This window comes from Diorhabda carinulata, chromosome 1 (genome assembly GCF_026250575.1).
Source record: "Diorhabda carinulata isolate Delta chromosome 1, icDioCari1.1, whole genome shotgun sequence".
NCBI lineage: Eukaryota > Metazoa > Arthropoda > Insecta > Coleoptera > Chrysomelidae > Diorhabda > Diorhabda carinulata.
Window position 1 is genome coordinate 29,859,541 of NC_079460.1, and position 17,282 is coordinate 29,876,822.

The 17,282-nt window shown below is 31.4% G+C and overlaps 1 protein-coding gene across 2 annotated transcripts in view; it reads left to right on the forward strand.

The window, feature by feature from the left end:
- The window catches only part of LOC130897503 (ras-specific guanine nucleotide-releasing factor 2-like), a 64,728-nt gene extending 49,117 nt beyond the window's left edge, over window positions 1-15,611 (forward strand). For both annotated transcript variants that reach the window (XM_057806400.1, XM_057806408.1), the window contains exon 21: window positions 1,342-15,611. In XM_057806400.1, the coding sequence (XP_057662383.1) occupies window positions 1,342-1,536 (195 nt within the window). In that variant the 3' untranslated portion in view covers window positions 1,537-15,611. The remainder of the gene's footprint in view (window positions 1-1,341) is intronic.
- The last annotated feature ends 1,671 nt before the right edge of the window (window positions 15,612-17,282 follow it).

Consider the following 17,282-nt stretch of genomic DNA (forward strand, 5'->3'; position numbering starts at 1 on the left):
ATATATTATCATTTTTGACCATTAATTCTGACGCCGTTAAGCTTTGCTTCCGAAACGAAACGATTATAATTTTTTCCTGTTCTTCGACAATTTCTTCTAAGCTTCACCATTTCCAAAAATTTTTCATTGCATCCTATTGTCCCCTTAGACATGTTCAATTTTGTCCACGCCAGTCTCCGCATTTGCGGCCAATACCTGTAGTTGTAACATGGGTGTCCCTCTGTGTTTTTTGTATCTGAATGATATAAGGTTAAATCTAGTCCCTCCATTAAATTTGGGAAGGCCCAAAATATAACGTGATCAACGATCTTCCTATTTCATCATTTTTTAGTGACAATAATTTAGAACAGAATTTTGCAGTCTGATACTACCACCTATCATTTCATTGTCTCGTTTAAAGCCTTGTAACTTAATCCCATTCCGTACTCACGATGTGGTCTTTTCTCCTGTATATATTGAGAAGGACAGTCGGGTTGGCTCCTCCATAGGTTCTGGTGAGAGCTTTCATCACATTGATTTCTTTAGCTACTTTCTAACAGCTATTATTCATTATGTACTTGCCAAGTCATCTCCGAATAAAAGATAATTCCCAAACACTATGGCACTACCATGAATACGAATCCTACAATTCTTTCAAGGATAATAGAAATCTTGACAATATTGCGCATATTAGTGTAGTATTTATTCTCGGTGTCCGATCCAGCAAAATTCAGCTACCTTGAATTTATCTTAATATACAGATCAAATATTTGAAGATCTATCCATACACATTCAATTGATAGGTATCTTGAAAGTTGAGGATTATTTACCTCGCATTGTTCTTGGTAAAAACTTACTTTTGTTACATATGACGATATATTATCCAACAAAGAGGCGCACTTTCATCTGGACGGCTTTCTAAATAAGCAAAATTGCCGTTACGGATTCTCTGAAAAACATCAAAGACCACTGCACTTTTTTTGATGTAAAGGAAATAATCTTCCAAGAAGGATTATCTCTAGACAGGGGGATATAAGCTGGTTTCTCAGAAGTCCGTATACAACCCCCATATTGTTATAGGAATAGCTTAAAGAAATACATCAGCACCCCAATAAATTTGAACCAGTTGAGGCAAAGAATCCAAAATATATTCAACATATCTCTCCAAACTCTGTCGGCGAGTCGGCGAGAAAGACATCTCGATAATTTTATTTGCCCTATTTTATTGTAATGTAAAATGTATTTCACATGGATTTATTTTCGATCAGTCGATTTATAACATATTGATATGAAGAAAACTTTTTGGTACTTATTCTGTTTGACTACGAATTTCGCATAATTTATTTTTTGTCGTCTTTTCAGATTGCTCACGTCATTCGAGAAATTCGACATTTTCAACAAACTCCTTATAAAATAGAACTTATTCAAAGAGTAGCCAATTATTTGTTGGACACGACTATAATAATGGACGACGAAGAATTATATAGCACATCTTTAGAATTAGAGCCCAGAACTTCTAGACTTGTCTCACAGTCATCGACAACAACTATCAAGTAAAAACTAAACAATATTTTCTTATGTCAAAGACAATCGAAGGTATTATGGATTTATTATACTGTTGGTCCCACGGTGTTTGTTGATGTCGATTAAAAGGGTGTCTTTTGACATACTATTTATATTTCCCTTTCACTAGATACTTATGATATAGCGGATTTCTTATTTATATTTGAAATTCATAAAAATAACATGGTTGAATTATCGTTTGTAGATATAATATAATTTTCTTTAATAATAATCGAATAATATTGTTCGTCTATGGTTCCATTAGGTAAAGGAGTGTTATTACCTATCAATTTTTGCACTATTCTTGTTTACTTTTTTGGTCCAAAAACTTGTTCTTCATCCAAAATTTTTCCAGGCTTATTTCAGCCCTGCCTCCAATATTTCCTTGTGATGTCGTTATTATGTCCATACTAATTGATTCCACTTGCAACTATTATTGTATTATTTACTACTTCATTTTCCTCTTTCTTCCTAAATTCACTTCTTTTGATTTGATTTCAATATTCATACGTTCAAATCCATCTGTTTCCAACTGCTTTTTATATGTTACAATAAATAGTTTACCGCCGAATAAATTTTAACTGCTGCTAACTACATATGATGCTATTTTCATAAAGATAATTAAATTTTTATCTTCTCTAACTTTCACCTATGTAAGTATAAAAGAGAAAAAAAAATTAATTTCACGTATTTACGTATTTACTAAAAAAGCTTTACAAAAATTAATCATTGAGTTCTCAAAGGATTTTTGACAAATGTAAGAAAAGCAGTTGTCACTTATGGTCATTGTATTTTATTTTGTTCAAGAATACCGATATGTTACAATGTTATACATTTTACGCTACGTTTTGAACAAATTTTTTTCTCTTTCTAGATTCTGAAGTTTGTTTAGAGATATTTAAATCTATTACAAAATAATCTAACTCATTTTGGGAAAAGAATTTTGGCTCACTTGAAATACTTCCAAAATCAGCATCATTTTGTGATGAGCTTTGTTCAATGTTTGTTATGAAGGTTCAGATATACTTTTGTTGAATTTAGATATTGCCATTAAGCTCGATTTTTAGTGTTTAATAAGTTTAAGATTACTGTACAAAAATAACAATCTTGGTTCTTCTCAAATAATCAGTGTTGTTTAAATGCACTTTCCCATAATTTTAAATATTCCATACATGATTTACAATTGTAAGCCTAAGACTAATTTATTTCAAATAGCATCCCCAAATACTCAAAATAGGTATTTTTCACCAACTGTGATAATGTTTCTATAATATTTAAACACATATCCTCCGCAAATATAGCAAAAATAATTTGGATTGTTCAAACAACTACTTATGACGCAAAAACTTTATATACTACAGTAAAATGCACCTGCTATCGATTAATATATACACTCAAATGATAAAAATTAGAAACAAAAAAAACTCGAGCGCTGAAATAATTTTGAGATTTGATTTGACAAAAACAAGTCATAAGTGAACATTATCAACCACATCATTCGCGGCAACAGACAAAAAGTTAAATGTTGTAAACTAGTGTTATCTTGTCTTTTATTGCTTTCTCCCATATTTCGTATCCCATACAAACACAAATGTTTCTTACAAGAAAATGAAATGGTTAATTAGAAAAAAAATTCCTTTTTAATTTTTTTTTTAAGAGAAATATTGTTTATGTAATTTTGATTCAGTGCGTAGAAATTATCGGAGCTTGATACTTGTATTGAAAATATTTTTTTTTGTGTTTATCAAATCAAAAATAACAAGTATTGTTTCATCCATTGGAATCTATCGAACACCTTGGGACATTAAATCAGTGAATATCACAATCATATTGAAATAAATAGAAAACTATGATAGATTGTTATAAAAACTAATTTGTGTTTTCCTATATGCTTTACAAGGTTTTTCTAAAAAATTTAGATTAGATAATTGTTATTGTTCTTGAAAAAGAAATTATTGAATATGAGGAAAGAAGTTGTAAAGTGTAAGCCACCTATTTTACAAAATGCTGCCCAAATTAATTCTCACAATTTACTAATTCTATTACTATACTTGAAACGATTCATAACAATATAAAAATTCTTTGTTCTTGTTACTTATAAATGTATATTCTACATTGTATACGTAAATTCAAAATATTACATTAGGGCAATTAGCTTAAGAGTCTACTGTTGTAGAAATAAACAGATATGTTCAAAAAGAGGATTTACACTGTGTGGTAACAGGAAAACACAATATGCCAATTAAGAGTACGAATTTGTTAATATGGATATATTATAACGAAATTGTTCATTATTAGCACAGTATGTTGATATTATTAATATAAAAAATAAATCAGCTGCAGCCAGAGCTGTCTTGTTTACAAGATATCCCTAATGTATTTTAATTCTTGCTTACGTCAAAAAGCAACACCTGAATGTTTATAAGGAGCCATATTACGTATGCAGAACTTTGGTGATTCTCCAGCTCCCCCTACACTATATCTGCACAATTCTACTCCCATGAAATCAGTTATCAACAATAACTAGTATAAAACGTAAACTTGACTCCCTCTTCTCATAAACCTAGAGTTTATTCACGATGCAAAAAACATTATTTTAAAGCTAATTTACCTATTTCTCCACACTAAATTGCATTTTTTCAATTTATGAGATAACATTGAAAGTACTTTGAATTTATCTATTGGATATAAGTGATAACATAAAAATATCAAAATTTCACCATATTAAAGACTATTCGAAATTTTATGGTCTTCATGACCAATCTATTGAACCTTAAACCAATCCAAAGCTCTGCAAAACGTTGGTTTAGAAACTGTTTTACGCGTCTATCATAATGTGGAGGTACCTTGTTATGAAGCTAAATGGTTTTCTAAAAGTTTATTATCATGTTCCAATACTTCAGTAGTCAATTAGTCAATAACATCCTTATAACAAATTTAAATGAGTAGCTCCATTAAGATTTCCTTCAATAAATACTGGTGAAATTACGTAATTCCCTAAAATTCCAACCAATAAATTCATTTCTGAGGTGTATATATGTGTCTAAGAACAACGACACTGCAATTATTGCAGCTCTGTCTACCTTTCAACATAAATGAACAGTTGTCGTAAGAACACTTATTTATTGTATATGGATGAGTAGGTTCATATTTAATAGTTCACTAAATTCTTCACAAAATTTCTATATGAACCATGTATTTTCAATTTATTAATGGCTAACACCAATAAGTAGGTAGATTTTATATTTGGATAGAAGTAAGTGGAGGTTATATCTAATGTTCAATTTAATTTCGTGAAATTTCAAATTTTTAGTGTTCATACTGATATCAAACAGATCAATTGGATAAATCAATAATACAAGGTATCTATATTCACACTGTAATTTTCTTTTCTATGCCTATCAGTGGCAGAGCTGCGGTCGTAGTTCTGAGCATGCACGGCAAGTTCCTCCGACTCAAGCAAAAGAAATGTATGCCATTTTTACAAAGCTGCTGTCGACGTATTTTTTCTAGTGCTCCTTTATGATATCAGCCTTACTTGAAAATACCGCCGGTTGTTAAATCAAAGCTGTGATTTTCTAAATGCAAAGAAAGTTAAAACAACTAAGTTTATTGGCAAATCTGCGAGGTTCGCGGACACAATACTATAAGTGACTAAATTATTAGAAGATGGGTCAGACAGTTCCATGAAGGATGTGATTAAGTTGAAGATGAAGAACGATATGATTACTGGCTCACGCAATTAAAAAAAAGCTTAAGTAAAACCGTAACTTTACAACTAGTGATCTTGTTTGGACTTTCGCAAATCTCACGGTCACTGATTCATGAAATTTCGAAAAATATACTTACATTAGGTACCCAAAATTCTTACCGAACAACATAAAACACAACGGACGGGCAGTGCACTTCAGTTTTTAACACGCTACAATAAATACGGTGATGATTTTCTTTCTCAGGTGGTCACGTCAATCAATGAAATGGAGGCTTACTTCGATGCCAATGAAAGTTAACCTTAAGCAAACAGTCATTATGCTGGTTGATTGCTTGATACGAAGTCAAACAATCAATGCACATGTTAAATGCGAGTCTATTAAGAAATAACGCCGCGCAATATAAAACAAGCACCAAGGATTACTGTTTAAAGGTGATGTTTTTTACGATAATACCCGACCGTACACTCCGAACTTGATAAAAAGATTCCTACAGGAATTTGGCTGAAATGTGTTTGATCATCCTCTGTACAGCCCGAACCTCGCTCCTAGCGATTTTCATCTTTTCTTCATAGATGTTGTCGAGTTGAATGGACATTTTACCGTATGATTGAAAACACAGGCGGCAACTTTCTGAAGAATCTATGTAGAAATTTAATTTAACCGTTGTAAATTTTGGTACAATGAATATTTTGTAAATGAGTCGGTACACTTTTTTTATTAAGCCGAACGGGGCTTACATTTTGTGGATATACCTCGTATCTTTATGCTCACTTCATAAATTAAAAAATTCAATATTCTGTGAAAAAATCAATTACCTTCCAAATGATGTTTCACTCGACAACGCTATAAAAAATAGCGGTTCTGTTTTTGGCTAGGAATATTGAATGTATGAAAATTCATATCCCTCCCAATCAAGTTTGACGTGTCTTTTAACGCTTGGTTCATGATTTCCCAGTTTGTATGAAGGAAAGTTCTAATTAAGCTAAATTCCATTCATTTTTACGATTAATTTAAGAAAATTAAATAGGGTCGTTAAAATGGGCAGACCAGAGTTTATTCGCTTAACTATGACTTTTATAATAAATTGTCTGAAACAATTTTTTTTTGTATATTTCGTATACCATGTAATAGTGGGGCCACATGTCCGGGCTGTGAGGTTGTAATACTTGAACTTTTTTGTAAATCTGGAGAGTTGTGGACGCGCGTTATCATGGAGCAGAATCACTCCGTCAGAAAATAGTTCAAGCCCTTTGCTCCTGAGGGACTTGCCATAGGATACCCTACACATCACTGTTAATAGTTTTCCGTACTCAAGGAATGTGATGATTATCGGAGATCGGACGTTAAAAAAGACAGTGTGTATTATTAGACCGGGCACTAAATTCAGATGTCTCACTACGTTATCTCAGAGGGGCATACCGGCTTTATTGTTAAAACGTATATTTAATTTAAACACACCTCACGCCACGAATTTCATTCTATCCATATTTGGGTTTGCGACATTAAATTAACTGCCCCATTTTAGTAAGATTTGTAGATATCAATATATTGCTATTCGAGTTATCTTGGCACGATTCTATACTAATCATATCAATTTGTTAACAAGATGAGCAGGCACTATTAAGCAAGGGACAACCTGTCATTACCACGTTCTTATGAACTCAAGAACATAGATGTTACAAAAAATAAGACGTGACATGTGTTGTAATACAGTTGTCACCTGTAGTATAATGTAAGCATTTTTTTGTTTACATACAACAGTGAAGTCCAAATTTCTTCAATCTATAAGTAACCGTGAAGATTAGTGGATCAAGCAGCTTATGGGCATTTGTTTGATTTTAAAGTAGAAAATGATTATGCAATAATAATACATGAGATACGGTATAATATCGAGTGATGTCTTCAATGTAAATGGAAAATATTCAACAAAGGTAGTGGTACATTTCATACCGACCGAAAATCATAACAATAATAGTATTCCATAAATACATAGAGTTTTTATCGTCAGCTACTTCAATAGTAGTGGAATGAGAAATAATAGCATGTTTAAATTTGCAAAAAAAATTTCGCGACCAATATTTTCATACCGTATCAAAATTAGAATAAGGTTTTTTTTATTCTTGAGATCATTTTTAATTAAAATGCCATAATTATGAATGCTTGTAGGTGGAAAGATCGTCAGTTCATCTATCAAAGAGACTATACAATGCTCTCAGATGCATTTAGCATTGTTTATACCGCTAACTGACGGTCTTTCCATCGTCATAAATAAGACTGACGGTTCTTTTTATTATTTAGAAAGTATGAGGATTAGCCTCTATCAATTTTATACAGTATATAATAACATAATATTTTTACATTTTCAACATAGTTCATTAACGCGACTGACGTTATATCACCCTTCTACATTACGGCTGATGGTAGCCAAATTTTTTTCGACAATTTTGACTTGCTGTTAATTTTCACCCCAGGTGCGGTGAGTGACTCTCTTTATTGAATATTAATCTACTACTGAAAAAAAATTAGGTCGGTATGAGTCATCGAAAAAATGTAGCATTACCGTCCTTGCTATTAGTTCTCACGTGATATGACAGCAGTTTGTCTCCAGTTTTGTTACTCGTTTCGGTATTGTTTATTATTTATTAATAATATCGACATGATAATTTAACAGCAGATGCATGTTTAACTTAATATTTACTCTCGGACAAAAATTTTATCAGGCATTTGCAAATTATCTTTTATTGAAGAATTTAAGTGTTGAGCTAAACTGACTGGAAAGTGCTGTCCATGAACTGTGTGTACTTTAATTTATTTCCCCCAAGACATCAAATATAAGCAAAGTAAAAACATCACCTTGTCCCTTTCTAAAGTAATACTTTAATAGCTTTTAATTCGACATGCCCCTGGTAAGAAGTAGGCTACTCGCATATGCAATGCAAATATTGATGAGAAAATGATGTTATTCTTGTTTCTAAACCACACTGTTGAGATTATTCCTGCGTGTTCCTGTTTAAAAGTATCTTCAAATCGGCCGAACAGGCCTCCATGTGCTAGAACCTTGAAAATATAATTTAATTGCTCTATTGGAATAAAATTATTTATCGCAATTATTTTGTCCCACAAAGCTATAGTACGATCCTGTCAACTTGTAAATTTAAACATACGATTGTTCGATATATCAGCTTTATTTTGTGGAATAGGACGGAAAAGGGGCAAACTAAAAGTAATTTGAAGTTGAAGAAATGCTGTTATATTGATAATTTTTACATATTTGCAGAACGACCAATTCGTAGAATTAAATAGAATAAGTTTGAAATTTTTCAGGCTCTAAGACATTCAGGTGGTTTCAAACTTTTTACGTTATTTTTGTCACTTATTTGCTGTTTTATTTATCTCTTTTCAACCTGATTATTAGTAAACTTATATCAACCTGTAACGCAACTTAAATATGTACAATCCGCTGACAGCTCTATCTGCAGTACGCTCTATTATCTACCAGTTGTAATGAAAAGTGCACATATCAAAAATTTAGATAATAAAATAACGGCGAATTTTCGGAAATCAAAATACAAATATTTAATTAATGTTGTTGCCTTATTTATTGTTAAATAATGTAGATTATACATATCAATAGAAACTACTACTATTTTCAACATTAATAAACTCTCGAGAAATTTCAACAAAACTAGAAAAATATCTATAAATCCAACAAAATTTAAATAATAAATACTCAAATACGTTTCGTAGCGATATTTACTTTCTAATCTAGGAGGTAGTGTTGTATTTTTAATGGTGATTTTAGTCGGGTTATAAGTTAAGCTAAGTCACTTTTACGAATGCTTTATAGATTCAATTTCCTATTGTGTATGTATTTTCCAATTGGAGATCTTCCCCTGGTTATGTTAAAGCCGACCGAAATTAAGTAACTAAGTAGAAAATATAGGAATTTTTTCTTCATACTACAAAACACTATCATTAAATAAGGGCGGTTTGATCGAAGATCGACTAAAAAAAAATTACCAAATTGTAAAAAAAATATTTTATATTACAGCATAATCCCTTTTTGCCTCCACACACTTGGTCCAGCGAGTTTTACATTATTGCCAACCATCGAAAAAAAAATATTTCTACTTACCAAACTATCACCTCATTTGTCTAACATCGCTTTCTACGAAACCCTTCTACCAAGTTTGGGAACTACTCGTAAGGATCAGATAAATATGGCGGATGAAATAACATACTAGCGGGTTGGACAGCATTGACCTAATGTAATAAACCTCTTTTCTTTAAAAGAAGTTATCGTTTTTTGTTTAGTTCCGCATGAAACCATGACAACAAATTATAATATTGACGAATTATCTTTTTCTTTTTTTCCAAACCACTTTAACCATCATCTTATTTGCCGAAAAAATGGATTCCTTTGGACCACGCTCCTCGAATTAAATTCATTGTTTCGATTGTTATTTTGTATAATAGCGTGATCTATAAACATTCGAGTTTTTAAGAGCTTAAGACTTAGTACTTTCAGGATAACATTTGCGTATCTTTTATTCGACTGCTTCAGTTTTTTGTCCTCGGTAGAAATAACAATTTAAATTCGCTTTTATTCATGTTTACCCAACAACGCAAAGAGTATTCTTGGGGTGTATTCCACTAAGCGTTCACGGCGCCAGATATACTCTTTTGGGCGTTCCACATAGCGACTACGATCGTTGTGGTGGTGGCGAGAACGTCACTTATAACGTCATGACTACTGTTCTTGACGACCATTGTCATGTGGTGGGTCGAATCTCATTATTTGATGCGATATGACTTAAAAATTGCAACATAACTTCTTTTGATTTATTGTTTCTGTTTTGCCATTCATCAATATTTATAACAACACTCAAAATGCTTCTAAAGCCATTCCACTTGGATTAAATGAATCAAAATGAAAGAATTGCATAATATACAATGCTGCCTCCTAGGGCTATACTATACCTACACCAAACAGGATTTGACTTGTCATGTATCACCATCAATTTCTTTTTGATAATTTTATTAAAATTAACAGAGCAGATCAGATATTGATACGAACTTCTGCATATTTTGTAGATCTACAAATTTTGGGAGCTTAGTAATCGTTGCGTCAAAAAATTTCTATAAAAATGTAAAGTATATCATCTCCGTGAACATACGTGATAATTAAAAAAATACAGTGAACTATTTTATTGGAAACAATGATTAAAACAGTTATTTGAATATTCTTCTTAATAGTACTGTTCTCGGCTTTAACATTATATTTATCCTAAAGTTGATTCTATAACTGAAAGCATTTCTGGAATGCTTATTTGCAATATGTTTCATCTATTCTGTCATGGCATTCTTAATATCAAAAGTTACCCTCTTTTCTATTTTGGAGCAGAGCCTGAAGTCACCATGGTGCTAAATATGGTGAATAACGCGGATATTGAACAGACAGGATAACATTTACCAGCCAATTTTCATCTGTTTTTGAGGTCGAGAGACATCCCAACCATTTCTCGTCCCTAATTAACTCATTACAACCTTCAAATAATTTACATCATTGGTGAATAGTATCAACCTTTTAAACAAAAATTAATGGTAATATGATTTTCATGACAAGGAATGCAAAAACGATGTCACCAAAGCAGCTATAGTGGTAGACTGATAAACAGAAACGGATTTAAACTTGTCACACATGAATGTATGAGACATACTGTATTAAATAGATGTGGCAAAATTGCTACTAGATAAATTCATGTGCCGTATTTTTTATCATACCTCGTAAATAGTCTCGTATTCTTGTTATTGCCTGATATTCTTAGATCGTGTTATGTATTAAATATTCGGTATGCACAATAAGAGACTCAATACTTTTACACTTATTTTAACACATACAGAAAAAGACTAAGAAGTGGAAACCCCAGCACGGTCAGACTTCTTACTTTAAAGCTAAGATACAATGGGAAAATTCTTCACCATATACAGATCCAAGATAATAAATTATCTGGAAATTAAACATTGCCAAAAATATAAACGTGTGATAGTGGATTTAACAAAGCATTTAAAAATTACCGACTATAAGCAAAACTCAAGAGATATTTTTATTTTCTAGTATATCTAACCATATGTACTACGACAATAAATTATTACTCTTATCTACAGTTCAACTACTCTCTTGTTGTATTAAGCACAATAGCACTGTTTTTATGAATTAACAGTTACCTAAATCTGGGTTCATAATATACTAATAGTCTCGATTCTAATACCTCTTTTTTGCAAACTAAACTTTAGCATAACTCGTGATATCGTTTTTGTGAGTAATAAATAAACAAACCTGTTTGAGGTGGTAGATACGTGATACGTCTATTCCTAATGACTTTTTGTATTATTATTTAAAAAAATGTTCTTTGCTGTAAGGGTAATTTAACTAAGAGAGCATTTTTTTAAAAATGTTCTATCAAGTTTATATTTTTAACGATAATTCATAAAACTGCCTGTTTACTCCTTAGCATTTGTTTACAGTGCTCTGTTGCTTCATTTTTAGTTTTTTCAATGTTTGGAGTTGCGAAAAAATCTATATTAAAATTAGAAGTCTAATAATTATACTATAATTATTATAGGTTACACATATTTCCAATAATTGTTCGAACTATATACTACGACCAGCGTTGAATTATTAAAGCCCAACTTCCACGAAGTAGTTGCGAAGTGTGGGCGAGGAGAATACTATTCTTGTGCGAATTATACGATCTATTCCTTTGTTCCCTACTACGCTAATTTCCAAGACGTGCAATACTCAAAAAGAAATAGCTCAATATTTGAACAAAGAGATCCATTCATAAAATGTCATTTGTGACTGTCTTGGTCGCCACAGCAACACACCGGTGTAAGCACAACCGACTTCTACAGGGTCGTACGATACCGCTGGTTAACACAGTTTTAAGCCGATTTACCTCCATGTTGTGAACTAGGCAAGAGCCTACTTTAATGGTTCAAGGTAAAAACCCAATGTGGTAGTGACGGAAATAATTGTGTACGACCTTTTAAAAGCCAGACGCGCACATTCCGGGAAAGATCGTAATTAAAATATTGAGATATATTTTTGAGTATGCCATGCAAACAGTATATAAAACGACTCCGTGGAAACTCGACTTTCGATGCATTTTATTGCACTTCTTCAAAACACAGTGAAGGCGTTAATATGCTTCTTTTTGCGAAAGTATTTATGGAATTGTTTTTATCAATTTTTAATTGTTAGAAATATAAACTGGTATACATTATATTCAAAATACTTTCCAGGCAATTATGCAGTCTGGAGTCCTAGAGAATTGCGACGACAAAGAATACATTTGGGTGATTCCGTTCTAACTGTGATATTCAATGTCCTGTATTGTTTTTTTGTACTAGTCATTAATTAATAATCAATTAATAAAAATTTTGTGTTAATTGAATAATTCTTAAGATATTTAAACATTATTTTTATACAATATAACTTGCCACTTAAAGAAAACTTATACTACATCACTTGAATGTCAGTACCGTGTCATGTCCATTCCTAGAATTTACCGATAAATTATTAATTTTTTTTGTCGTAACAAATGATTTAAACTAATTACCTTATAAATTCTAATGTTTATGATCAAACTGAGGAAAATTGATGCACTTGTTGTTTAATATCTTAAGTTACCATGTCAGTACCGTGTCATGTCCATTCCTAGAATTTACCGATAAATTATTAATTTTTTTTGTCGTAACAAATGATTTAAACTAATTACCTTATAAATTCTAATGTTTATGATCAAACTGAGGAAAATTGATGCACTTGTTGTTTAATATCTTAAGTTACCATGTCAGTACCGTGGATAAATGAGTCAGTACCGTGGAACTCAAAATCCGACATTTGTGTCTTGCTCGTGATACTTTGAAGTTGTAGTAAATTCCTCTTAGAGTTTTATTTTTACAGTAAAATAGATGAATAATATGCATAAAAAAGTTAGAAAAGTTAAATTTTAAAATCTTGAAATTTTGAATACAAAAAATCACAGTTAGAACGGAATCACCCATTTATTCATCTAATATGATGTATTAAAGATAATACTAGTCAATAATTTCTGATCTTGTATAGCCTATAAATATCTTACATATGAATTTCTTTCAGGTGTTTCATAATAAACGTCATTCCGTTATTAGATCCCAACTGTGATTCTATTTCGTTGTTTTAAAGGAATATGCCATGAAAGACAATCGTTCAATATTAACTAATAGATATAATAAAATCTCGGCCATATTTTTGAGCATTTCAAATGTAGATAAATATTCACATATATTATAATATAAATAATATTAACGCGCGGCAAACTACCCACTGCATCTCATATGTGTCTTTGCAGTGGCCAACAATGTTTTTCTCTGTCCACATGTTTCTTATCCCATTGTTCAAGCAGCGTTTTATATTTGTTTGCGTTGACTTATGACTTACAATACGTATTGCTTTCCATAATACAAACCCTTGCAAGTCTACAAAGCTATATAAACGACCTTTGCGTCTTATCCACATAAAATTGATTTCATCTTACGGACTAAATTAACCCAAATAAATTTCACTAAAATGGCGATGATAAAAATTGTCCTAATAATAATAATTTTCCTAACAAGAATCTCTTGCTTGCTTTACAGCGTAAAGACTTATCGAGCTATATACACAAAAATACATAAAAGATTTGGGAAAAAATCAGTGTTCGTGGAAATTTATGTAGAAGATGGAAGAAAATCATGAACGTTAAGCCTTATAACACAAGATGAGAAAAACTTTATTGATGCGCATTGAACATGGAAGAGGAATGTTCACATCTCTAAATGATTTGCTACTGCCACGAAAATCTGCACCGACGTCAATACCAGACAGCTAGCAATTTTGCGCACACCTCCGTAGTGCTCGGGATGTTTAATGGAGGAACAAAAAAACGAAAATTAAAATGAAGCTTACGGTCGGATCAGTACCATTTATTTTCAGGGCTAGATTCCCACTTCCATGGTCATCATCTTATTGTCTCAATTTGCCAAAACTTTTCCAAAGAAACCAGACACTGCACTGTTAAATTACTCATAAGCATAATTCACCATCTTTGATTCCCCATCTACTTCAGACACACGAAGTCCTAAAATTAAAACTAAAAAATGAATTAAAAGACACATGGTACTGCTTAGCCGATTTTAATATTACTTTCAATCAACGGTAACGTTCGGTTTCACTTATCAAAAAAGATTTCACTCATACACAACTAGCACAGACTATTCTGAAGAGATTTTTCAAGTAAACCAACCACCAGACGGTTCTATTTATCATAATCAAGCATAATTCACCTTTGAGCTTCCACAGACGATCACTAATATTGAATTCTGATGATGAATTTAAAAAGATTTAATGACACTTTGGACTGCATAGTTAGTAGACAAAAACATGTGTAGTATAGCTAGATAACATACCTCCACGAGTTATACCTGTTAACACCTCCTTTTACTGAAAATAGACGTTATCTACTCCATGGAGTAGTGGACTGGTTAATATAAACAATGAAATGATATGAGCTCAAGAACAGTACCTGTTTCTAATTAATTCTTATTAAGTAGTAATCCTAATAGGCGCACTTGTATATTTCAATGGTTTGCAGCCATATAATTACAGGATTACATTTAAAAAATATTTTTATCCTATAGGATTAAAATTTTATATGAAACTTAACAAAGAATTTTGAAACGAAGAAATATTTTAGTATCCTATTTAAAATAACAAAATTCAGGTGTTTCCCGTTTAGCCAACATTGGCCACATTATATTTGACACTATTTTGGAATCTTTTGAAAATATAAAGAGCTGCACGGATTATTACATTATATTGCACACTTTATACTAACTATGGATAATAAGACTGTTTAATATAGTTTAAATTTGTAGTTTCTATTAAAGTAACGAAAGTGAATCACCTAGTCTTACCACAACGTAAAATTTTCAATTGTGGTGAAGGCAGATTCTTCTACATATCTCAAATATTTGTTTCTAGTATCAAAAGTTCTAAATAAGTGTACTTTGGGTTACAGATATAATTACTAAGTTTTAAATATTTTCAACTCTCATTCGTGTAATAACCCAATAAGTTCTTAGTAATTTCTAAATATTTCATTTTAATTTAGTCAAGGATAAATGATATTTTCCATTCGTATTTTAGGGCCCTATGTAAATTTTATTATGTACAATTTACGGAAGAATTATGTAGATAATGGATAAATATGTTTGTATATATTAACATTGACTGTGATTATTTTCTTCTAACATTACACGTTTAACATTGTTTCCTGGCCTTTATTTTAATCATATTGGAATAATCCCTCAAAATTCGGCATAAGCTCCTTTCAAAACTTTCGTTTGAATATAACGCTGGCGGTTATAATATAAACAAAGATAAACCTAATCAGTACATATTGAACACGCCAAAACAACAGCGCACATTAATTCAGAAAAAATTTTAAACAGCGAACAGCATCAGCCAATAGAAGATGTTATGGACAATTTAAATAAGGCGTCTATTAAAAGCACGTCTTTAGTATTTAGAACTGCTTATTATTTAGCCAAACACGACCGACCATATTCGGATTATTATAATTTATTACAATCGCAAGAATTAAATGGAACAATTTTGGCACCTGGTTTACAGTCCAGATATACCTGCATAAATATGAATAATCACATATCCAAAAATATAAAATTAAGAATTTGTTCAGAAATTATTAAAACAAAAGAAAAGATTTCGATTCTCATTGATGAATCTACAACATTAAGTAGAAAATCTACTTTAATTATATTTTTAAAATTCGAAATAAATAAAATCAGCGAACCACGATTCCTTTTTCTTTTGATTTAATAGAATTGTCCGATCAAACAGCATCCACCATGACAGAATACCTTTTAAATGATTTGGAAAAATATGGCTTCGACGAGAATTATTTGAAACAAAATTTAATTGCATTTACCAGTGACGGAGCAAGTGTAATGTTGGGAAAAAGGTCAGGAGTGGCTACAAAATTATTGAATAAATTTCCAAAAATAATCACGTGGCGCTGTTTAAATCATCGTCTGGAGCTCTCTGTTAACGATGCTGTCGCGGAAGTAAATGGTATTAACCATTTTCACATAAATTATATACCATTTATCATCAATCTCCTAAAATTCAACGCGAATTAGAATCATGCGCGGAAAATTTGGGAGAGGAAATTAAAAAAATAGGACGTGTTTTAGGAATAAGGTGGATAGCTAGTCTATTCAGAACTGTTAATGCAGTTTGGCAAAATTTAAAATCTCTCGCTGAACATTTTCATCAAGCTGCAACTGATGAAACTCGTTCAAAAACTGATCAGAGTGTATACATTGGTCTTAAAAAAATATATCATGTCTAAACAGTTTATAATTAACTTGGCATTAATGTATGACGTTTTGTATGAACTTTCTATCTTGTCTGAAGCGTTACAGAACAGAAGTGTAACGATAGTATGTGCGGACAAACTAATCCGTCGAACTATTTGCTATTTGGAATCACTAAAAAACGTTAAAAAAGGAAAAAGAAATTGGGAACATTAACTTTAACAGATAAAAAAAATACTATTATTAACAGAAATCAATTCCTTGTAAGCCTCATTTATAATATGACTAGAAGACTATACACTGAAAATGAATTGATAAGTGAATTTCGAGTACTAGATCCAATGGAGTGGCCAGCAGATATTAAAATTGGCTATGGAGAAAATGAAATCCAGATTTAATTTAACATTACCGATGCAATGCATCAATGTGTTTAGAGATTATATTGATACTGGAGGCAAAGTAATTCCTGAAAATGTAGAAATCTTAATTTGATACATAAATATTGTACCTTGCAGATCAGCAGAGTGTGAACGCGGATTCAGTAATATGAATATTATTTTAAATGAACAAAGAAATAGAATATTAATTGAAAATCTAGCAAATCTT